Below are 26644 nucleotides of genomic sequence, written 5' to 3'. Positions count from 1 at the left end.
CAAAATCTGCATTTTACAACTGCATAGTTAAATTTGAAAAAGCAAATCTTGATTTTGTCATTTTATCTCTCTCTCAAACTGTGGATGGTTGAATCTGTGGATAAGGAATCTGTGGATATGGAGGGCCAACTGTATTCAGTTCTTGGAAAGTCTTGACAATTTTAAGTATCCTTGTTGTTAGACACTCATGGGAACAATTTAAAATTTCAGCCAAACCCAGTTCAATAATTATCCACACAAATACATACTATCATTTGCTAAGAAGAGAGCACAGAGGGAAAATAGGGATAATAATCTTTGGCATTTGCATTTGGAAAAAGTGTGGCTACATCAGCTGTGGCCCTCATTTCTTTTTCCTGGAAGGTGTGGGGGGAAGAAGGCAACCCTGGACTGGGAGTAGCTGCAGCACATTGCTTTGTTTTGTTAAACTGCAAACAAGAAATGATAGAGATAATCTAAAGCAGTTGTAGCAGGCAGAAGGATGCAGAGTCCATTCCAAATATTTATTTTTCAAGGTGCTTTTGGGATTGTTAAATAAAATCTCTAATCTCAAATCTCTGTTCCTAATTGATTCCATGTGCTTTATATTTCTAGAGCCAGAATGACTGAGAAAATGTAATATACTCTAAGGTAGCTTGCAAGAGCAAAATGTTCACACATCGTCTGTAACATGGTGAAAATTGAAGCTCCTTGGCCTTGAAAGGCATAAGAGAGTACCTGAGTTGACTGGTTCCTTGGTGTGGCTTTCATCATCTAACGAAATCAACCTGAAATTGAAAGGAAGAGCATATATACACTATAAAAAAAATGTTGTAACAAAAAATGTGCAAAATCATTTGTGGTGCCTGAAAACATTAGATTTCATCACCTGCTGTACCAATACTCTCTTTCAGTAAGTTACTGCTGGTATGACACACTAGAAATACATTATCAACAGTTCTGGTTCCTATGGCACTTTAGTGTTACACTGATCAGTTTCTGCACTGAGTGAAACTAAATGGTTGAAGGGAATATGACATCTTCCTAGAAAGTCTTCATGAGGTAGCCACAATGCCTCTCTTTCATATCAGTGAATCTATCAAGAGATCACAAATGGCATATTATACTAGCATTACTGATGTTATTGTTATGAGCAAATCAAGCAAGAATTCACTAGAAGCCAAAATGATCACACTAAGGCTATTGTGCTCTGGCCTTGTCATGAGATAATATGACTCATTAGAAAAGATGACAATGCTCACAATTTGAGCAGGACTTTTGATGATAGCTTATCTTGGAGATCTCTCATTCATAGGTTCACCATAAAACAAAGCCAATTTTACAGCTCAGGGTCTATTTATTAGTTCTTTTGGCAATCCATGGTATTCACAGAAGTCTTCTCTAGCAATCCAATTCATATGAGCTGATTTTCTTCAAGTCAGTTTTCTCTACTGTCCAGCTTTCACAAGCATATAACACTAACATTATACTGGCATGATTGGAGGAACAGTCTTTGTAGATATATATTGCCAAAAAGGATAAATAAGCAACAGATTTGCCTGGTTAGTCTCTTATTAAGTGGAAAGTCTGGAGTGAATCTCTATAAAATAGAATAAAGGCAGGAAACAGGACTGGGACAAAAAAGGAGTTCAAGGATGAAATCTAAATTAAAATCTTCCCATTTCCACAACAGCTTTTGTTATCTTTGTGTATTTCTTTGGTGCACTGGGACCTCAACTGACAGCATGTTAAAGCACTGTCACTGAGACATCAAGAGATTCATAACTCTTTTTTGCTTTTCACCACTTAAAACATTTAAAGAACAGTGAGAAATTATTCATTTTCTGTTTGGATGAAGAGAGGAAGTTGTCTCCTTGACCTTAGTAGCCAGCAGAACCACTGAATAAGCATGAGGTTTGGTTACATGGCAACTGATGTAATGAGTTTGGCAGGGATCACTATGCCTGCTGTCACACCATGATCTTATCAGAACCATGAGCCAAACACTGAGACAGATCAACTGTGCCTTTAGATCCTCAAGAATAAGACAGACAGTAGGTTTATAGAAGTGTTATAGGGTGGGGTGGGGGGAGAGCTACAAAACAAAGTAGAAGAAAAAAGTAAAAGAAAGAAAAGAAAAGGGAAAGAAAGGGGAAGGGAAAGGGAAAGAAGACAACTCCAGGGATAATTCTGCTTTACTAGACCTTTCTAATTTTTGTTTTAAGAGAAGGAAGGGAAGGAGGAGGAAGAAGAGTTCATCCACATTTAATGCTGAGCCATTTAATCATTTAGATTTAAAAGGAAGCTGGCATAAGACAACTCATTCATTGTGAAGTTGAAGGCTTTCATGGCTGGCATCCATAGTTTTTTGTGGGGTTTTTAGGCTATGTGGCTGTGTTCTAGAAGAATTTATTCCTGATGTTTTGCCTCCATCGGTGGCTGGCATCTTCAGAGAATGGTGGCATGGAGGTGTGTGACCCTTGGTTGAAAGGAAGTGATTTATATGTTAATCTATGTGTTGGTCTGCTGGTGAATGACAAGGCCTCAGGGTGGGAAAATATGCGAGGAGGATTTGTGCCTATTTAATTAGTGATCCATTGTCTGCTGGAAAACTGGGCCTGCCAGAAAAATCAGCAGTAGCAGAACACATTATAAACCAGTGTGGAAAGCAAAACATAACATGTATTTGCATGCCAGCAATATATTTTTCAAATGGATTTTTTTAATAAGGGGACACATATTAAAAAGAAAAATACACTCATCTGTGATGCAATTAGATCATAAAAGGGAGAGAAGCATGAAGCAATATTTTAAAAAGACTTTCTGGTCCAGTAAAAATATACAAACATTGAGCGAAGGGAAGCTTTCAACTCATCTAAGTACTGCCTGTCACTTCTGTCTGGGATGTTATCACACCTGAAGATGTCAATAGTCATTACTAATGCAATTCATGATCCATGTATAGGGCTCTGTCCAGAGATCTCCTCTGCAGCATTTCAGGTAAGATGAATTACTGGGAGAAGGGGTATGGGCTTGTGTGAGCAAAGCAGCAAGAAGTCAACGATTGATATTCTGCATATTTTCTACTCAGAGAATTGACTGACTTTACTGAATTTACTACAGTTAAAAACATAGATGGGATACTACAAAAATATGGAAAAATGTTGTTCTATATGATTACAGCTGGGAGAATGATTTATGCTCAAAAATGGAAAGAGAAAACATTGCCAAATGTGAATGATTGGTTCAGGAAGCTATATGATACTATAGAAACTGATAAGTTGACACATTTAATTAAAAAGAAGCCTATGAGTAAATTTGAAAAACAATGGAACCCGTTGATAATATTCCTGAAATCAAGGTGGGGAAATGACTTTATGATTGAACTGGAGTAAGCGAAATAATAAAAATTGATATAAAATAAATAATGCAATAAAAACTGATGGACTTTATAATCATGTAACGACTATAGATACTTCTTGATGTATCTATAGTATGATCATGTTTAGTTTATTCGTAAATACTTTGTATAGTTTATATTATCTGGTGTGTAGTGCATATTAACAGAAAAACTCAAGAGAAAGAAGAAAGGAAAGGATAAAATATTGGCTTTTTTTACTCAATGAATTATATATACTACTTTGAATTTTTGTATATAATCTGTTTTTCTTTTACTGTTTTGTTTTAAAGATTTTTATAAATCAATAAAGAATATTAGAAAATAAAAACTTAGGAGGGATACAGACGGGGAGAAAGAAGCGGCAAGACACTGTCTCTTTCTCCCCCGCATCACTGCTGCAGTGACCTCACACCACGGCAACTATGCGCCCAGAAAAGGTGGCTCCTTTCTTGGCCGCTGCCGAGGCGCCATTAGCACCTTACAGCAGTGCGGTGATGTCTATTGTGCACCACGCAGTTTGGATGCAGCGTACAACACGTCATCGACGCTCACACCAAAATGGCACCAGGAGAGCATGGGAGGGCTTGGGAGCGTGGGGACACTCTCCTCTCTTGAGCTCTATAATTGGCCCTAGGCCAGCGATCAGGCCTAGGGCCAATTATCAGGCCATAAATTTCCTCCCAACTTCAAAACCGCAGTGAGCTAAAAGACCACAATTAGCCTAAGTTATTTGGTTTGAACAGATGCATATCCTATGACTTACTGACTCTGCTGATCATCTTCCAATCTGGTGTTTTCTAGCTGCACTTCTTCTTCTTTTTCTTCACTTTCCATTAGTTTATTTACAGGTTCTTGTAGGCTCTAAGTCAAAGCAGAGATTAAAAAGAACATCTAACATTAATAAAAAGGAACGCAGAAAAATCTTTAATGTTGCAACTTAGTAAAGTCACACAAAACAGAAGCCTCACGGGCATATAAACAACTTCAGTTTAAACAGGAAGAAAGAAGAAAGGTTGAAGCACAAGAAGTCAGCAGGAAAAAATTCCTGAAGAATAACTATAGTGGAAATAAAATGGAAAACTGGACAGAAAGTGTATGGCAGTTCACAAAGCAAAAGTTAAACATGGACCAAGTGATAAGCTGGTCTGCTTCATATATGATCATGTCACACTAGTGTTTATACACCCACACTGGCTCAGAGTCCATTTTCAGGACCAATTTAAACAGTTGGTTTTAACTTAAAAATAGGCTAGGACAGACTAACTGAAATATAGTATTCCTCTGTTTGAAAAACCAAGTTCATCTTTAGAGGACTGAGACAGGCCAAAATAAAGCTGCTTCGGGACACTTTGGAGGTATGCTGTTTAAATGTTGCATGCGTCCTAAGAATCCAGAAGCCATACCAAAGCCACGATCTAGTCTTAAGGACTGGAGCACAGCTTTGGCGCAGCTGTATGGGGCCTGACTCTTGATGCTCATGCCAAGTGAGCTGAGTAGCTATCAGGGACTGTACCTTCTTACTCATAACCCTCTGGTTATGGAGACTGTCTTTCTCACCAATTATTTCCATGACACATGGAGATTTGCACATACCTTTTTAAAAATTTAAAAATGTTTTTAGTGTTCTGTGCCATTGTATGTGCTGTATAATTGTTGGCTATCTGATACTAATCTCTTTGGAACTGTTGATGAGCCAAGTTGTTTGATTAAAATATGTTTTTTAACATGACATGTTGCCTTGGTTGCACAGTGGTTAAATGCCTGTACTGCAGCCATTCACTCACAAAACACAAGGTTGTGAGTACAATACCAGCAAGGGGCTCAGGATTGACATCCTTCCATAGGTTCCCAAAACGAGTACCCAGCTTGTTGGGAGCGATTAGCTTACACTTTGTAAACCACTTAGGGAGTGCTTAAGTGCACTAAGCAGTACAAAAATATACTTGCTATTGTTATTGCCTTTTTTACTGTAATTCCCCAGAGAACAACATTGCTGAGTAGCTTATACAAATAAAAACAAAGTAAAATAAACATGTAGCATAGCAGCAATATAAAGGAGACTCCAAACATTTCAGGGTTAAATTCCTGCATGACTTGTGCTGGTGAATATTTCATGCATCTGATGATGTGGATTTTCATCTATGAAATATTATGCCATGATCAGTTTATTAGTTTTTAAGATGCCACAAGATTCATTACTGCAACAGATGAACACAGCTATCTATCAGTAAAGCCATGTGATATGAATGTTCAATCTTTAGCATTTATAAAACCTGGTATAATGAACTACCACTCAGAGGATCAGACTCTTAAGCCCATTATTACTATGTATACTTCATTTTGGCACATTCATTCATTCTTGAAAGATGCAATCAAACTGCCAAAAGGCACATATTGTACTTTCAATTTGAACTGAAGTTTAGTGTTTCATGTTCAACCCACTTAAAATAAGGTGTTCTTTTGTTTTTGGTTTTACAGAACAGTGTTTCATATTTAGTTCTACTTGCTGTTCCTATTTCTGCATTCTCAGACAAGGAAAATGTATACCAGTCTTTCATGTTAGATTTCTGTTAATGGAACTTTTAAAGTTTGTTTTACTGTTGTCATGTAGGAAGACTGATGTTTTCTGAAAGACTAGTAAAAGCTAGTACTTTTCTTTTAAAATTATCAATCAATCTTATAAAATATTAGGTTACAAAATAAACAAAAGGAGGCAAAAATGGAGTTTCTTCATGCATTCCCACATTATCTACTACAAAGTTTTTAATTCCATACATTGTGCCAATTTCCTCTTATCAAGATTAGTTCCTGGGCTGCTCAGATAAGTAGACTGATTCACAAATGGAGGCGTTGCAGAAGTCCTGCCAATGTAATTTAGTTGAAAACAAGAAGTTTGTACTTATGTTACTTTTTGTATTTTAGTCACTTCTAGGTACCAAATAAACAATTTCATTTTCCCCTCAAATCACAATTTGTACAAATAATTACATGGGCTGGAAGCCTAGGAGAGGCATTTGTTCATTTCTACACCAAAAGATAACTTACCGTAAGTGGCAAACTGACCATGGCAATGTTCTTATTAAAGAATACTATTTCCTAATCAAGTCTAAACATAGGCTTGAGAAAAGAGTGACACATAAGAGGATATATATAACCAGATGCAACAGCTTTACAGAAAATAGAACCTTTCTTTTCCTTTTACTGTATACACTCATGTATAGGGTTGCCATATCCCGCCCCCCGGCGGGACAATCCCGGTTTGGGCGGTGCCATCCCGGTCCCGGTCCGGTTTGGCGCCCAAACCGGGACGGCCCCGCCCACCGCGGCCACCTCCGCCGCCGCCGCGGCTCCAAGGCCTTTCTGAGGCCTGGGAGTCGGGACGGAAAAGGAGGGCAGCGAGGCCTGAGGCGGAGGAGGCTGCAGGGAGGCGGCGCCTCTTGGGCGCAGCCGCGCCAACCTCCCCGCCTCCCTGCAGCCTCCTCCCTCCTTCCTGGCCTCCGCGGGGGCCAAGAAGGAGGCGAGGCCGGGGCGATCGCCGCCGGCCTCCTCGCCTCCTTCCTGGTCCCTGCGGGGGCCAAGAAGGAGGCGAGGCCGGGGCGATCGCCGCCGGCCTCCTCGCCTCCTTCCTGGTCCCTGCGGGGGCCAAGAAGGAGGCGAGGATCGGGGCGATCGCCGCCGGCCTCCTCGCCTCCTTCCTGGCCTCCGCGGGGGCCAAGAAGGAGGCGAGGCCGGGGCGATTGCCGCCGGCCTCCTCGCCTCCTTCCTGGCCTCCGCGGGGGCCAAGAAGGAGGCGAGGATCGGGGCGATCGCCGCCGGCCTCCTCGCCTCCTTCCTGGCCTCCGCGGGGGCCAAGAAGGAGGCGAGGATCGGGGCGATCGCCGCCGGCCTCCTCGCCTCCTTCCTGGTCCCTGAGGGTCCCAGGAACGAGGCGAGGCCCCGATCCTGGCCTCCGATCGTGGCGGGGCCCAGGCGGGGAGGGAAAGCCTCCTTAAGTGGAGGCTTTCCCTTGCCGCTTGGCCTCCGCTGCGATCGCAGTAAAATGTAGGACAGAATTTTCAAATGTAGGACACACTTTTTGTGTGTCCTACATTTGAAAATTTTGTCCTACATTTTTCCCGGTTTCGAGGTCCGGCACTATGGCAACCCTACTCATGTATAAGTCTAGATATCTTAGTAAAAAAACTGGCCTCAAAAACCCAGGTTGACTTATCTACGGGCTAATGTAAATACTGTATTTTAACTTTTATCAAAAAGGGAACCATCCCCTTCTCTGAGTTGAGTGACAAAAGGAGAGAGCTTAGTCCATCCCAGGGTCACCTATAAGAAGCACCAACCTCCTCTATTTCCTCTGGCATGATGCTGCTTCTGACCATTTGAAATTCCTGAGTGGAAAAATGGCAGCGGCAGTAGCTCTTTGGTACTTCTCCTCAAAGGAGGACCAAGAGGAATTGGGCTTTGAAAGATTTGAATGTCTGAAGAATCTGTGAATGTTTGTCAGCTCTCCTGGATTAAAATCAGGCAGAGTCATCACATTAAAGTTAAAGGCTATAATCACTGCTACTGTAGTTGCCATTTTCTTTGCTTTTCCTTTTTATCCTTTTTTACATATGCACATTTTCTTAGCCCCATCTGTGACCTACACATCACACAGCCACCCTTTATCATAGCTCCCTGGTCATCCATCAAGCCTTTAGGGTAAACACAAATAGTTATGCCTGCTGGACTTTTGTAAGTTCTATGGCATTGTTTTCCTTTGTTTCGTCTTTTATATCCTTTATTACATGCCCCTAGGTTTTACCATCAACACATCCACAGGACATATTAAAATCCACATTTTTTGCCCTAAAACCTGCCCTTGACTTATACATGAAGTCAATTTATATAATAGATGGATTTGCAAACAAGCTAGTAAATATTTTACTGGGCTCATGATTTTGTGGACTTATTCTGAAATCAAGAATAGTTTCTTCTTAACTGAAATCACTGACTTTTTAAAAACTTATTTTTTTTTAATAGGGTGATCACAATGGTTTGCCAAATGAAGGACCAAATAAATTTTTGAGTTACATGCAAATAGGCCCATAATGCCATTTACTGCAGGAAAGGGGTTATGATAGGATCCATTAACTTTCTTATTGCACAAACCCTATCAGGAAGGAATGCAGGGCCTAGAAAAACTCCTCCATGGCCTTTCTTAAGATATGGCAGCAGGGTAGGGCTAGGAAAAAACTCAGTGTGTGTTCTGCTGTACACAAAGGCATACAGAATGCAAGCTCTAGTGGCAATGGTCCAAAACACATTGCAGAAATAATTCAGTTTGAGACCACTTTAACTGCCCTGGCACAGTGCTAGGGAATCCTGGGAATTGTAGTTTACTGTGGCACCAGAGTTCTCTGATAGAGAAGGCTAAATGTCTCACAAAACTACAGTTCCCAGAATTCCCTAGCATTCAGCCAGGACAGTTAAAGAGGTCTCAAACTGGATTAGTTCTGTAGTGCATTTTGGACCAATGGCTACAATCAGTGCAAGGTTGGGAAGCCAAAGTAAGAAGCAGGAGACATAAGCTTGTAGTGATGGATTTGGGGCTTATAAACAGAGGGGGAGGATCTTTAAAGAAATAGCAAAACAAATAATATATAGCACATTTATTTCTATAAGGAATTATAAAGTGCAATAAATGAACTGAAATAAAAATAAATCCTGTAGAATTATTTAACATAATAAATCACTATAAATTATTAATAAATAATTTAATATAATAACATAATTATGTTGAATAATAAAGGTGGACCTCTTCTACTGACTACTGAGAAAACTGAGTGGTTTTTTTGGAAGGACATTGCTACAAGAATATTAAATGGAGTTGCTTCTCACATATTCTCACCCACGCTTGCTCCTATGTCATTTTGTCTTCTGCTACAATTATGATAAATATGACACTGATATGTGGATGGCACCATACTACTAGCAGAAAACATTATGGACTTGGAACAATTATTCTTGTTTTCTTTATGTTCAGCAGTAAGCCTGCCTTTGCGCTTCCTTTTTGATCTTCCATTCTTATTATTATTATTGGTATAAATACCATAAATAATAATTATTATTATTACTAAGGAAGATCAAAAAAGGAAGCACAAAGGCAGGCTTACTGCTGAACATAAATAAAACAAGAATAATGACCATGGAGGATCTATTAAAGAGTTCCTGTACTGTAGATCAAATATTGTTCAGAATAGACACTGAAGTCAAGAAATAAGAAAAAAATAGGAATGGAAGGGTAGCAATGAAAGAATTAGACAAGATCCTAAACTGTAAGAATATACAATTGGACACAAAGGTTAAAATCGTACAATCCATTATATTCCCCACTACCATGGACAGATGTGAGCTGGACAGTGAAGAAAGCTGACAGAAGATCAGCTCATTTGAGATGTGGTGCTGGAGAAGAGTGCTGAGGATACTGTGGATGGCTGTGAAGACAAACGAATGAGTCTTTGAACAGATCAAGCCTGACCTCTCCCTGAAAGCCAAGATGATCAAATTGAGGCTGTTGTACTTTGGCCACATCATGAGAAGGAATGACTCATTAGGAAAGATAATAATACTAGGGAAGGTAGAAGGCAGCAGGAAAAGGGAAAGACCGCACACCAGATGGCTAGACTCAATCAGGGAGATCGCAGTTCTGAATCTGCAGGACCTAAGCAGAGCAGTTGAGGATGGTCTTTTTGTTTTTAAATGTCTCATCCACAGGGTCATCATAAGTAGGGGCCATTTCGAAGGCAGTTAACAACAACACTATAAATATACTATTTTAATGATATATTCAATTTTTTCCCCAATTCTTGAACTATTATTTTTTAAATTGAAATAAAGATGGCAAGAGGAATGATCATTATCAAGTACTGGGAACCCCAAAGCAAAATTATCTTTCCTTCAACAGGATACTTGGGCTTTTTACTGTATTCTCTCAAAAACAAATTCAGCTATCAGGAAATGCAGCTGCAATTATACAACTTCCACAACATACCTCAAAGTAAAGAAAACAATCTTTAACATATTTCCCATTACCAGACAAAAAGAAAACAAAAAGAAAAGACAAAACTCCTCAAATAATACCTTATTTCCAGAAATAATCCCAAGGGCAGAGTGTTTTTTCAGAATGAATAAATCATCAGTTCATAAAACTGCTTTTTCCCCCCAAAATGATATAACTCACTAAAATATAACCCTGAACTGATCTCAAAAGGTCTAAATTTCACCAAGCAAAACCCTGATGCTGTAAAGCTTTACATGCTTGCTTAATTGAGACATCTACACTATGTCCATAGAAAAAATTATGTAACAAAACTGAGAACACACTCTTCTGATGCTAGGGCAATGTATCCATGCAAAAATAGGAGTAAATTTTCTCTAGTACAAGCAAAGTACAACAGCATAGTGTTGGACTATGAGTTTCCAGCTCAAATAGCTGCTTGGCAATGAAACTCAGGGCAAACTAGGGCTGTAATCACACTGCAGAAATAATCCAGTTTAGCACCACTTTAATTGCCATGGCCCAATGCTATGGAATTCTTGGAATTGTAGTTTTGTGAGACATTTAGCCTTCTCTGTCAGAGAGCTCTAGTGGTACAACAAACTACAGTACCCAGAATTCTATAGCACTGAACCAGGGCAGTTAAAGTGGTCTCAAACTATATTATTTCTGCAGTGTGGATGCAGCCTAGATGAGTTAAGTGTTAAAAAGTGGCTTTTAAGATGTAAGCTCCATATATCTACAGGGACCGACTTGGGTCTCCTTTGTTGCTACTAGCTATTTAACAAACAAACAAACAAACAAACAAACAATATTTTGCACATTGATAAAAACCATTTGATAGAACATTTACAAATGGCTAGAAAAAAGGTAAAGCAGCTACTTCTCTTGTTTGAGCTTCCAGATCTGTTTTTTCTTCTCTTTTTTAAAATAAGAGGTTTAGATAATTGACCCAGTCCTGGACTTCAGGGCTTGCAAAATCAAGAGCAAACACTGGGCCCCAGGGATTATTCCTCATTAGTCCTCTTATGCACCAGTTCCCTGTTACTTCCAAACCAGGAAGCTTAGTCAATGTAAATCAGAATCACAGATATAGAAAGTAGTATTTAACTTGCCCTTCATAGGCTTTTCTTCAGCTGCCCCTACACTGTGGAGTAAACTGCATGAAGAGACTTGACAGATGAATGTGCTGTCTGAGTTTTAAAAAGCATTAAAGATTAGTCTCTTCCAGCAGCTAGCAAGATGATTTTTAAATTGTGATTTTTAAATCATGAATTTTAAATGTGGATTGCTTTCATAGGTGTGTATCTTATTTGTCCTTTGAAATTGATGTGTATTTCAAATGATGTGTTTTAACTGATGTTGTCTGATAATTGTTGTTCCCCACCTCAATCCATGGGGAGAGGTGGGTAAGAAATTTATCATCATTATCATCAACATCACTGGAAATGAGAAAGCTTATACTCAGTTTTGTGATCAGGGCCACTGTGAAGTCACTCCTCATGACTGGTTCTTACACTTCTTCAGTAATATGTGGATGGTTGCCATACATGAATAGCTAGGCTGTAGGGATATTTCTCATGCCACAGTGCAAAGCCAATGTATGCCTTAGTAGCACAACACATATTTTAACAGTGCAAACTTAGCTGAGGATGATGTAACCTATATCCCATGTTAAAAGTACCTCAGCTTTACTAAGAACCAAACACTGATATGGACTATCTCATGGTCATTGTAACTTGTGAAAATCTTCTATGGTAAATACCTTTCCCAAATAACCTTACAAAGAATGGAAATACCTGAAGGTAAATATTCCTTACCTTCAACATTGTGAATTCATATGGCTGATAGCCTTTGAAACTTTCATGGATAGCTGCCATGGTATGAGATGTCTTTTCCCAAAAATGAAGAAGTGTTGTCTGTAAGAGAAAAAACATCAGAACACAACAGTCATTGCTAATGAAATATTTAATATTTCAAGCATATTCCACCAGATTTATGCAATATAAAGTTGTGTGGATTTCAGTGCTAAACAAAGATCAGTGATTTTATTTCTGTTTAGATACCTGGTATGTTGTCAGCACATGAGACAGAAGATTACATCTGCTTGCTCCAAGAAGATCCACTTTTTGACAGACATCAGTTTTCAGTTTGTCAAAGTTCAATTTTGTATGACGGACTTGTGCTTGGACCTATTGATATGTAGAATATGGAAAAGAATAAGAATGTCTTCAGACATTGAAAGAACTTAGAAAATGTCTTCTTCTAGCTTGCCTCTCTCAAAGTCATTATTTTACATTGCTAATGTAATTTCACTAATAACTTTAAAATTTTATTTTTGTGAACTACAAAATACAGAATTTTCTTGGGGGGGAGGGGAATTCTTGAAATCATAGTTCCAAAAAGTAATTTTTCCAAGTTTCAGTTTCACTGGAGAAGGACAACAGGCCATCCCAATTAACATACGGGAATATTATTTCTTCTGCCAGAAAAGATAAAAGAGCCTGAATAATGCATTACCACAGTAGGATAGCCACTGTTTTGGCCCCATGCTGAGAAAGTAGGAGAGGAAAACTGACTTGTTCCTTCCCAGGCCAACTGTACCATTTGTAGGGGCAAGACAAAGTCTGCATATAAAAATATTTAATTAGTCCTTGTCTTCTTTCATCAAGATATTAAGGCCACATTTTACAGGTAAGAAGCTCTCAGACCGTATTCACATCTATACCCTTGAATATCATCTAGCTAGTTTTCTACATTGACACGCGCTTAATTTTTGGCCATTCTAACGCTGCAGATTGAATCAGTAATTAAGTTTTATTAAAGTAGGCCTGTCTGCATGGAATCACATTATCAATCAATGTTCCTTTCTTCTGACTTTGAAAAAAAATATGGAACAGAGTAGACAGTGATTTAAGAAAAATAGCTGCTCACTTTCTTTAAGTGTCATTCTGTTTTGCATATGGTTTTCCCTATTCCTTTTCCAATACTGCAGGTATTTATGTTCGAGCAAATTCACACTTTTAACTTTTTCTGACTCAGTGGAGCCTCCCCACTGAAGCAAAGGACAAGATGGTTCTCCCATTCACACACCAATTCCATAGGTAGATGTGCACTTCATTGGCAACTTAATTTTATTGCAACACTGTTGATGAGTCAGTATCTGTAACTGCCATCAAAGGAAGCAAGCTACTTTATAGGACAAGATATGTGACACACACAGCTCTACCCTGCCAAAAAACAAAACAAACAAACAAAGGAAATGCTAGAAAACTACTGGAGAACAGGGTACTTGGCCATGAAACCCACTGGGGGATCGTAGGCAGGTCGCATGTTCTCAGAATCAATGGAAGGCAATGGCAAACCCCCTCTGAACAAATCTTGCTAAGAAAACCCCATGATAGGTTCACCTTATGGTCACCATAAGTCAGAAACAACTTGAAGGCACACAACAACAACAACAACAACAACAACAACAACAATGATAGAACACTACTATAGTTCCTCAACATCTAGTTGGAGCCAGCTGGTATTTAAACTAAGGTATGCCATTTTTAATCAATATATTTATTGATATATCACTTCAACACATAAACAATGTGAATCGCCTTTTTGTTGCTGTTAGCTGCTTTTGAGTCAATCTTGACTCATGGCGACCCTGTGAATGAGACGTCTCCATACTTTATAGAGGCATCAGTATTTGTCTTTTAAAAATTACAATTAAAACAGCACCCCATAATCCAGAATCCTATCTCACTATATGTTGTCAAATCAATCCCAAAGCTCTTTTGAGCTATTTTAGATTACAGTATTATTGTTACAAATATTATTTTTAAGAGAAACTGTCCTATTTAAGTGGCTCTCTTAAGGAACAGATAATTTCTATGAAAGTAATGATGATTAACAGTAGATCTATTTGACCTAATAAGTAATATAAGAACATGTGCCTTTGTGTTCATGCCAGTTATTAGGAGAGTACTGCTGTGTTACCAAATGCCACATGTTTTTCTTTGCCAAGCCAGGAAAAGGCTCCAGTATCAAGCATTATTAAAATGGCTGGATCCTATTTCATACTTTGTAGATATCAGACATTTCCTTAGTGGTAAAATTTGCTATGCATCCAACATAGTAGCACAGGGGATTAAGCACTTAATTTTGAACAGTACATCAACCAAGGTTTGGTTCTATTTTTGAAAATGTTTGCATCTTCAGATAACCATCATATTAATAATGATATAACAACAACAACAATAATAATATATGGAAACTTCATGCTTTGAATCACAGCTCACTTGACTGAATATAAACATGTTCTTACATTCCTTTTTTTCCTCTTTCCATTCTATACAAAATTTGAACTAACCATAGTACTATGTGACATCTGCACTGATGTTATTACTAACTATAGTTAGACCCAAACCCGCAATTATTTGATTCAGCACATTAATTTCACCATGTTTAGTTTAAGGGTTCTCCTGGACATAGTACTGAATAGAGAACACAAATTCTGGAGGTGACCCCAAACTATTTTTGACAGTTTAGCAAATATAGCCTTATCTAAGGATGACAGATTATAACTAAAAATGAAAGCCATTTACAATTGTTTCAGTGTGGAAGGAGGTAGCAGTTTTCTTTGGTCCCTGGAGGCTTATGCTATAGTGTAGTTTCCAGGCTGTTCCCTCTATAATAAAAATAACAAAAAAGCAACAGGAAAAAAATCCCTGGGATGGCTGATAGTAAAGATAAAAAAAGAAGCAGCTCTTCCTTCTTAGAAATGTAATTAGAAATACAGTAAACCATATTTTGCCTCCAAGAATGGTCCAAGTGAACAAAAACAAGTAAGACTTTTACAGATTTTTTGTTTTGTTTTGTTTAGTAATTGTATCTGGTTGCAATCCTCGATGTACTTTTCAGGGGCAAGGTTTAAACCGGGGTGGACAACTGTGGAAGATTAGAGGGTTTTTTGTTCTCTGGGAGGCCCAAGGGACTGCATGTGGCCAGCAGGGCCGCAGAGACTCCCAGGGATCAAAAATGCGTGCTAGGGAGTGTGGAAGGCATTTCCACTGTATTTGGACTCCTCAAGAGTCAAAACAAAGTTTGCAACAAAACATTTTCCCCTTAAAATGACAGAAAATGTCCTCTGCCCACCTCTTTTTTAGACAAATCAGTATATACATTCTCCTACACTTCTTACTATTAACAGCTGTATCCAAATAAAATTGTGATCTTACATTTCCATCCACATGTTCTGAGTCCAGCCTCTCTTTCTTGCTGAAAGTTGCTATGGAAATAATATCATCAGTTGTATGTAGGAAATGCCCCTTTGAACTGTGCAGTGGGTTACTGTAAATGGCTATTTGGTACTGCCAAATTTTACTGGAATTGTTATGATTGTATTGCTACAGAAAATGCTATGCTAGAAGAATTTATAGCACAATCCCATGTGTGTTTACACAAAATTATGTCTCACTGAGCTCAAAGAGTGCAAAGGATGCAGTTCTAGTGAACTAGTTATACACAATGTTTTCTTCCAGTACAAAATTTTGTTTTACTGGTTTGGAGGATCTTAGATTGGTCTTGCATCATTAGCAGCCATAATACAAACATCTTCAGAATCTTTGTAAACCTCCAATATTAGGAATTACCAATACTTGGATTTCAGCAGTAGAAAATAAAAATATATTGAGAAGTCTTTCATTTTGTTTTCTTTCCTTCAAATCTTCAAAGTGATTAACAGAATGGCACTGGGATCCAGTCTTCTCTGCACTCCTCTCTGCGAGTCTCTTCAGCCTCTTTCTCCATCTGTACCTGGCTGGCCATTCAATCTCTTGGCTACTGCTCCCTCTGAGAGCCCAGTTGCCTGCCTGCCTTCCCTTTCTTTCTCTCTCAGATGCTTGCTAGCCCTCTGAATCGCTGCTTCACCATTAGGAACACCACAGGCTTGTCATCTGCGGATGGTTTAATCTGCAGATGGCATGTTAGTGGATACCCATGGCGGACTGTATACTCAAAAAAGTTACTCCAACAAAAGAAGACAGGCTAATAATGATAACTGAACTTTCAAAAATGGATAAACTGAAAACACTGATTACAGAGAAATTCTTGAAAATTTAAAATAAAGATTGGGAATTGTTGATTACTTTTTTATGGTTTCTTTGGGGCCATAGACCAGTTTTATGTTTGGTAAATTTGATGTAAAAGCATAAACATAATTTCATTTAAAGGAAGTATAGTAAATAATGGAATATAGTCATCAGTTAGGGGTGGGAAGTCAGTAGTATAAGTATTGTCTGTTTGTGTTTTTATTCTGTTGTGTAGTAATGTTTATAGTTTAATGTTGTTTATGTATGTATGTTTTAAATATATGGATAAAATATGTGTGTGGTTGTTTTTTCTTTTCTTTTATGCTTAATAAAAATGATTTTAAAAAGAGAACTAACATACCTTGCTCAATCAACTACTCAGGCTATTCAAACCTGGCCCAAACAAAGCCATACAACTTCTAGAACATGCTTATGAATTTGAGCATAACCATAGAGATCAAGATACAAATGAAAAAATGAAGTAAAAAAGGAACTGAAAATAAAAAGTTTCATATACTTCCTCCACAATGTGTACAGTTAGTGTGTCAAGTGCAGAACTACATGATAAAAATGAATTACAGCTGGATTAGAATAGGGAAGCAGGAATCAAGGAAGATGAATGGAAGGGTAAACAGGAAAGGAACACAGCTGTTGAGTGGATCTTTTCTTTTCTACAGAGAGATGTGTATTGACTGCCATTCGCACTTTTTAGACCTTATCAGAGTGTTGGGATCATACTTAATGTGGTCCATCTGCTTTGCTTTTGCTACAAAAATTAATGGCAAACATAAAATGTAGCTTGCCTTTCATCTCTTTTCCACTACTCCAGATTCAAATACAAATATTGACTAAATTAAAGGAAAAACACACATCTGACTGGTCTGGTAGGCCTACAGAATTTAACTGTTTTTGCCTCAATATTTCCAGACGGAAAGGAAGTGTAACCTGGGTAGGGTTACAGAAAGTAGAGTTGAAGGCAAGGGTGGCATAGCTCTTTCAGTCCAAAAGCCAAATACAGCTTCTGATAAAATCTGGAAACTGGACTGGGGTGGGGTGGTTCCTAAGGGCACCAAAATCAAAAGGGTAGGGCCAAAAAGGGCCCCTTTTTCAAAGCAGTGAAATGAGTTTCTGGTGTATCCCCATTTTGAAAAAACATTGAGCTAGACAAACAAAAGGAAACTCCTTCCACCTCCAGAATAACCTAATTTGAAGCAAAATGTCCAACATCACCACCTTGGAGGGGTGGGGTGCTGTTGGTAATTTTTCAGTGGCAGACTGTAGACGGTGTGTAGGCACTCCTGGGGGAATGTAATAAATAAATAAATAAAAAGAAAGAAAGAAAGAAAGAAAGAAAGAAAGAAAGAAAGAAAGAAAGAGACTTTGGAGCCACACGTGGCCACACTGATGCCTCACACTTCCTCAACTCCTACATACTGCACAGATAGAAAAAGCTTGTACTGTAATAACAAGTATCCTCTGCAAACTGCTTATAATCATGATATTTAGCAGGAAATTCAACAGTTCTTTTCCAGTTAAGAAGTAATCTATTCAAATACTGTTTTCATATTTAATAAAAATGGTTAATGTGTTTTTTAAATGTAAGATGTATTCTATAAACACCTGTTTTCACAACAGGTGTCTTATACCACATGCAAGCTGCCCTTTCTACCACTGATTTGTAGAGGGGTAATTGCCTTTTCTTTTCCTCTGAGGTTGGGAGAACGTGACTTATCCAAAGTCTCCCAGTGGGTTTCCCCGGCTGAATAGGGATTTGAACTCTGGTCTCCAGTACTGTAATTCAACACTAAAAAACACTATACCACATTGGCTCTTTTGACACCCACCAGAGTATTAAAGGTGTACACAAACATTGTTAAAAACAAGGATAGCAAATTACCCCTTTGAAAGCTTTTAAGAGAACACAGTATGTTTTTTAAACATACACAGAGTGCAATTAAGATCTTCCTTCCCTGCCCATGGAGGTGACAGGACCCACTGAAGGTCAATGGATATCCACATACAGTGCGCCCATGTTACATGCTGGAAGCCTGTGCCGGAAGAAACCTCGGCACGCCAGGAAGAAGTAATGGGCCACACCGCATGCACAAGCCCCATTACTTCTAATGGGGCTTGAGCATACATGCTTTTCCTTTATGCGGGGTGTGTGTGTGTGTGTGTGTGTGTCCGGAACGGATCCCTGCATAGGGGAAGGGTGCACTGTATTATCATGAAATAGTGTACACATGCACTTAAAATTTGATGGGTATAAGCTAGTTCTGGGAACTGATGGAACAATTTTGGCTATTCCTAATGATTTTACAAAGGCATCACTTACTGAAATGCTGCAGTTAATATTTAAGGGGTGGGGGTGGGGGGGGGGGAGAAAAGATTTATCACAAAGCAGAAAATCCTTCAGTGAAGTAAACAAAGACTGTTGCCACTTATTTTATGAGGGCTACAAAAACAAGTGGCTTATAGCTAAAAGTTGTTAAAAACTGCTGAAATAGCTTTAAAAACTCCAAGCCAGTAGTTATAATACTATTTTAAATTCTCTGCATTATCCAAGTGGTCTTTGATACATTTTTCAGATATTTATTTCTTTAAAATAAAACTAAGTAGATGATGAAGAAAAGCACTCAAGGACATTCATCGGCCTACAATTATTACAACATTCTACAAGCAATACATATTAGGATGATGTAATATATTCCCAGAAGCTTTCCTCTATTTTTAAAGAGCACCAGTTTTATTATACATTTAAAGGGTATCTCTATCAAACACTGTAACCTTGCTTATCACCTACAAACAAGAGTGATATAGTGCTCCTAGCCATTTAATATATTCTAAGTGGCTTTATAAAGACAGCTATTGATCATACTTACTACATGACTTTAAACAGCAATTAAATTTAACTAGCAATTAAAATCAATAATTTGCATTGTTTTGACTCAGCATGCATGCCTCTAGAGTGAACTTCCCTTTCTGTTTTTGCCCACTAAAGCAATCAGAGTGTAAAGATCATGAGATGGTCAGACATACTTCAATCTAGAAAAGATTCACAATCTCCTGTTTCTAGGGGGTTGGACTGGATGACCCTTGTGGTCTCTTCAAACTCTACGATTCTATGATGCAACCCTGTGGAGTAGAAGAAATCTGATGAATGATACTGACAGATACTTAATTTCTAACAACAGAGAGACTGAGCTTTATGTCTCTTGTTGCAGGTCCACTTTTAAAAACATACACAGAAGTTTGGTATAGAAAAAAGCTGTGGACTGATCCCTCATTCCAACTCAGCTGTTCTGTACAGCTGCAGATTCTGTGAAATAATATTAAGGGGAAAAGAGGGAGCAAGGTAAACATTCTTACTCCAAAAACCTATTGTTATGCATAAAAATCTAAAAAACGAGAACACTGCCTTTTTAGGCTCAGCAGTGTTGTAAGTGATTCATATTTTAGTTCAGACTTTTCAGTATGTATATTAAGTAGGATTTTAAAAGTTTTTTCCTCAAATGTGTCACAGGAGTGGAAAACAGCTCCTAGATAGATTGTGTGGATAGGCACTGACTCGCCAACATTTTTTCATTATGCCCACTCTTCCTGTTCCTCTGCCCAAGGGATTTAGCTGGAGGCTGAGTTTATGAAGGAATACATTTTGTATTACAAGGCTACCAGAAAACCAAGCCTTGTTTCCATTCAAATTCCACTGTGAGGGAAAGGTGCTCTCTAAATTTATGTTCGAAGCTTTCAAAGAGAAACTTCTCCCAACCCCTGGAAGGTGTCTTATAACACTTTTACCCACCTAGGCCAGTAATGTATATTCTGGTCTCCAGGGTCTCAGTCACAATGTCCCATATCATTAGTTACCTAGAACCCTTTCACACTACAGTTATAGTAGCTTGGGTCCATCCTACAGAATCCTGGGATTTGTGGTTAAGAGGGAGATATTTAGAATTCAGCCAGATAGCTCTAGTGCTTCATCAAATTACAAACCCTTACGTTCACAAAATGCAGCCAAGGCAGTTAAACTGGAATCATAACATTGTAACTGCACAATATGAACAGGCCCCTGAAGATGTCAGGGACTGAACTGGAACTTTCTGCATACGATGCAGGGCCTCTAGTACACAGCTATATTTCCTCACTAATACAGTCTTCCACTCCTTCCCTACAGTAAGGATATCCAGGGCAGTTAAACAGTGGAACTTGATTATGCCAGATGTGGTCCTGAAACCCCAGCCATATTGCACCTCTCCAGTCATATAGCAATTCTTTTTATTGTATTGATGTTTTTAATATACCTCTAAATTATGAATCAAGAACAAAAATGCATTTTAAGCTGGCAGAAACTGTATGTTTGAATATACCTGCCTAATTTACACTGCTTTTTAAAATCATGAAGCACAGAAAAGTACCATAATTATCAAAACTCACTGCTGATTAATGGATCTGCTCTATTAGTTTCCCTCCTCCCTTGCACCGTGGAAATATGCTTGAAATTTTGCCAGTTTCCAGTGCAGCCTTTTCAAACTTTTTCTTCACCATTTCAAGCTCCTTTAGAAAGCTGAAGTTTTCTGAATGCTGAAATGTATACTCAAAACCAGTATTTGCACAGAAAGGTGGAATACACATAGCTTTGTATATTGCTGTCAATTTCAGGACTTAAAATGGTATCTACTGGTATAGAACATACCATGAGTCTACTAACAAAATGGCTGCAATACAATAAATAAGGAAGACAGGAACACATTTCCAGGTAGGAAAAAAAATCAGCTAACCACCCCCATCCCGCCTTTTACCCTGTAAACATGACTGATGGCAGCTCTGCTGGACTAACCAATTCCCATCTGCCAACTATGTTCAACTGACAGGAAATACACCAATCTGTGTTGACGGCAGTCCAAGAAATAAAACAGATAGAGGTCAGCAAAGTTAGACAAAAAATATATGGATTTTTCCCAACTTGTGTGCATTAAAAAAAGAAAAAAATACACACAATGTTCATCCAGAAATGCAAACCGTAGGTGTTCTAATTATTGATAAACGGTAAACTAATTTGAAAGATATTGTACAGCCTGAAAATTGATGTACTGTACTGTAAGTCACCATTCAGTAACATTCATATTCTATTCAGCAAGATTTTATTATGTTTTTGCATAGATTTGCTTCATATTTGAAGCATATACAAGTTAATTGTAAGGTTCAGAGATAGGCAGGTTCTTTCAGCAGTTCCATGTAGTTTGTAGAAAGAACAAAAAGAAGAGATCCCTAAAATAAACAAAACATATGCTTTGAGGGCAGGAAAGGTTAACTGGCATTTTTTTCAGGTTTAGAATAATATACACAAAAATGAGAGAGCAAGAATAAGGAAGACCTGGTCAGCAATGACATACATTTCAAAGAACGTCTTGAATGCATAGACCAAAGATGGTAGTGTATAAACTGATAACCTCCAGGCTAGACTTTTGCAACGTGCTGTACATTGGGATTCCAATGTGCCAAGTTCGGAAGCTTCAATTAGTTCAAAACATGGTGGTCCGTCCAATCGGTTATTGGTACTTCTAGGAGTGACCATATTACACCAATATTAAAATCACTCCAGTGGCTGCCAGTTAGTTTCTGGGCAAAGTACAAAGTTAGTTATTACCTTTAAAGCCCTAAATGGTTTGGGTACTGATTCTCCCATATAATCTGCCATGTACACTCAGGTCCTCTGTGGGAAACATCTATTTCAGTCAGCCAAAACTAGACTGACTGTTATCTAGAGGGCATTTTCTTCAGCCACCCCCAGATTGTAGAATGACCTGCTGGAACAGATTCATCAGCTTAAGTTTAAATCAGCAGTAAAGATCAGCCTGTTCTTGCATGTCTACCCAGATTGTTTTTAAATTATGGTTTTAAAGTTTTCATTATGGATTTTATTGTATTGATTCTACATGTCTTCCTATGTGTTTTATAGTTATAAAAGTATGTACAGTCGGCCCTTCTTATACATGGATTTCTTATACACGGATTCAAGCATCCAGAGTTTGAAAATGTTCATAACAAGTATAAATTTCAAATATCAAACCTTGATTTTCCATTTTTTAATAAGGACCACATTTTGCTATGTCATTATATTTAATGAGACTTGAGCATCCACGGATTTTGTTATCCATTGGGGATCTTGGAACCAAATCCCAGCCTATAACAAGGGTCCACTGTATATAGTTTTATGTGTTGTGTTATTTATTGCTGTTCCCCACCTGAATTCACAGAGAGTAGGAGATAATAAATAAATAAATAAATAAAGTTGTGTATGTTTTAAATAAAGCTAAATACTGGATGCACATTCCTGATAATTCCTCAATAGGAAGGTGGAGCAGTAACGTATATCATTATAACCCCTACTCCTCAGAAGGACTGTCTTGATATATAAACAGCCAAAGAGACATGAGCCTGAAGTGTAGCAACTTTCCAGAAGCACAGTACAGTAGAATACCAACAATAGTCTATGTGAGATTTCTGGTAATCAAAAGAGGAAGAGCATTTCCAACACAACACTGGAACCATTTTAACACAGAAATATTCTTTGCTAGAAAGAAAGTAATTCAACTGCCATCACGGGAACTACAATGGCAATGCAGAGTAGCATTCAGGTCCTGTTCAGTGGTTTTTTCTTAACGGTGTTTTAATTAACAGATGAGTTGCTTATGAAATTTACTCATCCTCTACCTATTAAATGAAGATAGATAAAATCCCATCTGTATCAGTGTGTTGATTTAGTTTTTGCCAACAAAACATTATTCAGAACAAAGCAAAATGTCTTTAACCCAATGATACCAACAGGTTTAAGTGCACTATTGTGCACATTTACATTGCTGTATTACCCCTGAGAAAAGACAAGACATAACAGCTAGGTAAATCCACCCTCCCCCACTGCAATACATGCTTCATTCAGAACATGAAATGGTCAGAAATATGCCTGAATTACAAGTGCTATAATAATGTAATATGATATAAGCCTTTCTCACATGCACATTATAATAAAAAATTGCCATGCCATGAAGCCTGATTAACTAATAGCAGACGTGGCACTATGAATCTACAAGTTTTGTTTTCCTAGCACCCAGCACACGTATAACCTCCTGAACAAAGACCTTCAGTGTAGTAGTCTTCCTTGTGATATATATTCTAAAACAACCCGAAACATTCTGTGAAATACTGCCATGCAGTGGCACTGTTCAGAATTGCACACTTAAAAACAAAAGCAACTCCACAATCCATTTAAAAAATCAGGAACCTAAAGCATAACAGGAGTACTTCTGCTAATTCTCATCAAAAACAAAATTTGCTTATGAACATTTTAACTGTGAAGCAAAACATCATGCAAAACGTGGGTCTCTGGATGATAGTGCTAACTTTTTCAACAGGTTACATATGATTTTAATAGTGTTACAGCCATTTCTACAAGGAAATTGACCATAAATTCAGCTGCACTATCCAAAATTGGGAAATTTTAAAACTCTTCTTGTGTAGCAGCCAGACTAGTGGCAACATCAAAAGCAGACCCTCCCCCACAGCATTCAAAAATATGGTTGTCTCTTCAAGTCTTCAACACTTACATTCACTCATAGCTATCGACCACTGAGATCAAATTACACCACCCTACCTCATCATTTTTCTAACTACAATCTTCTTATCCACACTACACACTTTTTGCACAACCATTCATAGTTATGGTCTCCTAAAACTTTGTAAAATGTTTCCATTTCCCCCAGCAACACAAATAATTTTCAGTGACATTAAATCCTGTACAGTGCGCCCACGTCAGCCATACGTGGCTTTCAGCTTACACTGAAAGCCGTGTGCTGGAAGAGGCAATGGCGCATGTGCCCAAGCCCCATTGTTGAAAACAATGGGTCTCGAGCATATGTGGTATTTCCCTATGCGGGCAGGTCCGGAACAGATCCCCCATGTAAGGGAAGGGCCCACTGTATATTGTTTTTTGTATGTTGTAATTTGTGTGTGTGTGTTTTTTTTAATTTTTAAAAATATTATTGAGATTTCTTAACTCAAATTTCAGTTACTTTTTGTGTATGAAATTTGGTGAAAATTTCCTTTCCACCAGGACAACATTACATACTTTTCATCAGAAAGGTATCAATACATCTATCTGGAGGGCCATCTTTGAAAGAATTCTAAATGCTTAAGTTTTTTGTGGGTTTTTTGGTCTATGTGGCCATGTTCTGGAAGAGTTTATTCCTGACATTTCGCCAGCATCTGTGGCTGACACTTCAGAGAATGCTGGCATGGAAGAGAGCTGGGTATGTCCCTGGGTAGGGCGGAGTGATATATACTCAACTCTCTTCCATGCCAGCATTCTCTGAAGATGTCTGTCACAGATGCTGGCGAAATGTCAAGCATAAACTCTTCTAGAACTTGGCCACATAGCCCGAAAAACCCACAAAAAGCTATGGGTGCTGGCCATGAAAGCCTTCGACTTCACAATTTTAAATGTTGTTTTAAAATTTCTCCTTATTTTAAACATACTATCAATAAATAAAATATAACTAAGAAGTGAAACAGATGGTCAAAATAAGCTGGCTTGAAGGTGGGGCATTTAGATGACGCAAGCCTTGAAGCTGTCCAGAAACCACTCACAAGTCACCCTATGGGGAGAAAAGCCAGGCATCTGGATTTTTCAACTTATTCCCGGAAAATGCGCACCTTCACTCATACGTCTAAATGCAGCACCACCAGAGCGGCTCTAAACGGGTGCTCTATCCTAACCCTAATCGTGCGTATAAATGACCCATCACAGGATTGCATTTAGAAGGGAAGGGGCTGTCATACCCAAGTGGTGGGGATGGCAATGCCGAAAAGGGAAAGAATGACACCTCTCATAGAGATAAGTAAAACATACACAAACCAGACAGTCAAAGAGGGGGCATGGAGTGAAGGGTGGCATAATTGTACCTTTCCAGCATCTGCAAGGGCACACCTGTGCTCTGATGCCCCGTCCCGGTGGAGAGCTGCACATGCGACTGTGTACAGGTTCACAGGGATGGCCATCCAATGGATAGCATTCGCCAGTGGTGTGCTCCTGCAACTGTACCCAGGGATGGCAGGGGAAACAATAAAAAAGTACCCAGTGGCACAGCATCAAGCTGCACCATGTGGTCACGACATGTGCACTCCAGCAACCTTGGGAGCTGGTGGTGCGGTTGGTGGGGACCTGGATAACTTTCAGAAAAGGAAGCTTCAAGATGTTTTTTCCTGCCTGCCTGTTCCACCCCTAAGTAGCATATTGATACAAAAGCATTTTATTGCCAGGATTTTGCCAACACTCCTAAAAAATACTTCACAGACACAATGTGAGCTTTTTAATTGTTGGTCTAATTCCCATTTTAGTTGGGTTAGTCCCAACTAGAACAGACCCACTGAATCAACTGTTAAATGTTGAATCAGCATGTAGGCAAATCCCTCTGATTTAACAAATTTACTATAGCTAGAGCTAACAACAGGATTCCAGCCCTTTTATTTTAAAAATGTACATGTCTAAGAACTAATTTATCAATTACGCTAAATCAGTTATTTCAGTGCTAGAGTTTTGTGATAAATTCCAGATGCCATTAACTAAGCATAAACATTCCAACTGTTCTGAGCAATGACTACTCTTGGGTTTCCCATCACAGAAGGATATTAAAAAATCACTTGCCATTTTGACATTTATTTTATGTCACCATATATCTTCTGTTGCATGTACTCCCCAAGCAGTCTCCATCTCATGAGTGATGGCAGATCAGATGCCAATTGTGCATGTCTGCTATGCTTGCTGACTGCAAGCAAACTAAAGTATCACAAATGGTACAAATGTCATTTGCTCATTTCCAGGGATTGTTATACAGGATCTTTCATTGGGTTGTGAACTGATGATCTTATGCAGTGAGTATCTTAGGATGACTGGACTAGCTGAGTTCAAAGACATAACCAACCTAAGAAGGTCAACAGCTATCAATAATCTGGTTTGGTCATCACAGACTGTTTGCATCCCTGTACTAAAGAGGTATATACACAATTTTCCATCAGAATTACAAGTTCTTGATAGCTATTCTTGGGTTCTAAAGAGGAGATCTTGTTGTAATAGCTAAACTAGTAATGTAAAAA

At 38.5% G+C, this 26644-nt stretch overlaps 1 protein-coding gene across 12 annotated transcripts in view; it reads right to left on the bottom strand.

Moving 5' to 3' along the window:
- ICA1 (islet cell autoantigen 1) overlaps positions 1-26644 on the bottom strand; it is a 73139-nt gene that overhangs the window by 20976 nt on the left and 25519 nt on the right. For all 12 annotated transcript variants that reach the window (XR_016281946.1, XM_089533173.1, XM_089533175.1 and 9 more), the window contains 4 exons: positions 12479-12604; positions 12233-12331; positions 4143-4240; positions 718-767 (listed from right to left, as the gene is read on the bottom strand). Coding sequence is in view for 11 of the 12 variants with exons in the window: in XM_089533173.1 (XP_089389299.1) it covers positions 718-767; positions 4143-4240; positions 12233-12331; positions 12479-12604 (373 nt within the window). In the remaining variant the exon portion in view is untranslated. The remainder of the gene's footprint in view (positions 1-717; positions 768-4142; positions 4241-12232; positions 12332-12478; positions 12605-26644) is intronic.

This window comes from Sceloporus occidentalis, unplaced genomic scaffold (assembly GCF_023333645.1).
Source record: "Sceloporus occidentalis isolate IW3139 unplaced genomic scaffold, rSceOcc1.0.p SCAF_7, whole genome shotgun sequence".
Classification (NCBI taxonomy): domain Eukaryota; kingdom Metazoa; phylum Chordata; class Lepidosauria; order Squamata; family Phrynosomatidae; genus Sceloporus; species Sceloporus occidentalis.
This window is presented reverse-complemented; position numbering and strand designations above follow the sequence as displayed.